Source organism: Perkinsus marinus (genome assembly GCF_000006405.1).
Source record: "Perkinsus marinus ATCC 50983 genomic scaffold scf_1104296974594, whole genome shotgun sequence".
NCBI lineage: Eukaryota > Perkinsozoa > Perkinsida > Perkinsidae > Perkinsus > Perkinsus marinus.
The window spans coordinates 1-1056 of NW_003201071.1; the positions used below are offsets into that span (position 1 = coordinate 1).

Consider the following 1056-nt stretch of genomic DNA (forward strand, 5'->3'; position numbering starts at 1 on the left):
ACACTCACTCGAGAATGTCCAGATTCGCCATGATCTCGGTGAAATATTCAGGGTAGTGGTCGTGCCGTTCGACCAACTTTCCCAGGTCTATATTCTCCACACCAGAGATGCCCCGAGCAGCGCTCAGCCCCGCCACTTTAACTCCCCATTCCATATACCGATACAGGAATCCTAATACCCAATCACTGCTAGTGTAGCCGTTGATGAACCTTCCTGCTACAACAGCGCGCGCCCTAAAATAGTCTTCCGCACTAACGAATAATAATATTGTTTCTCACCTGCGCCATGATTTTTTATGGTCAGATCCTACGGCAGGCGCGTCGAAAGTCACGGCTATCGGAGCGCCGAGCAGAACAACGTTTTGAACGACATTGAAGTACCCCTTGCTGTACCTACATTAACGATAAGCAGCATCCTAGTGTTAGAAAATATGCATTAGTAGTCATATGTCATATGTCATGTGCATATGCGTAGTCAAGTACGTTTGTTGGCGATGATATGAAAATTCCGATATGAAACTCTGAGGAAATTTAGGGAGATTCTTCTATGTTTTCGCACATCTCCACCCGAATTCACGTGCAAACTTATATGATCGATGACTTCATTCCTGAGCTCAGCTGAATCAACGACACAGAAAGAGGTCCAATGCCACCATCGGCCCATCCTGATTCCTAGTCACTTACAAAATCTCTAAACATTTGAATATGACGCGCGCACCGTTGCTGATGCCGACTAAGGTGACCGGACGGTTCCCCACGCAATTTGAATCCATTATGGCGGAAGCCAAGACCTCTCCTGCTACTGATGATCGATCCCGCACAACCTAAATGGAAAAAAAGTACCCTCGCTGGGGATCGAACCAGAGACCTCTCGCTTACCAGCCATGTGTTATCCAAGTCTGTCATGTATTTGATTATCCATACCGGGAACATCGCCGTTGCCGCTGCCGCCCCAATGGTCGCCTGCAACCACATACTGGCCGCTTGCTTGGCGATCTCGTCGGTGATAAGACGACGGAGGACCTTTCAAGAGGAACACAAGTAAGAACAGGCATGA

At 48.0% G+C, this 1056-nt stretch overlaps 1 protein-coding gene across 1 annotated transcript; it reads right to left on the bottom strand.

The window, feature by feature from the left end:
* Nucleotides 1–4: 4 nt before the first annotated feature.
* Pmar_PMAR025804 (conserved hypothetical protein) lies at nucleotides 5–1022 on the bottom strand (the record flags this gene model as incomplete). Its single annotated transcript, XM_002765811.1, has 4 exons — nucleotides 5–233; nucleotides 279–392; nucleotides 684–823; nucleotides 879–1022. Coding segments are annotated over 4 exons (627 nt in total), but the record flags the coding sequence as incomplete, so codon positions are not given.
* Between the last annotated feature and the right edge of the window lie 34 nt (nucleotides 1023–1056).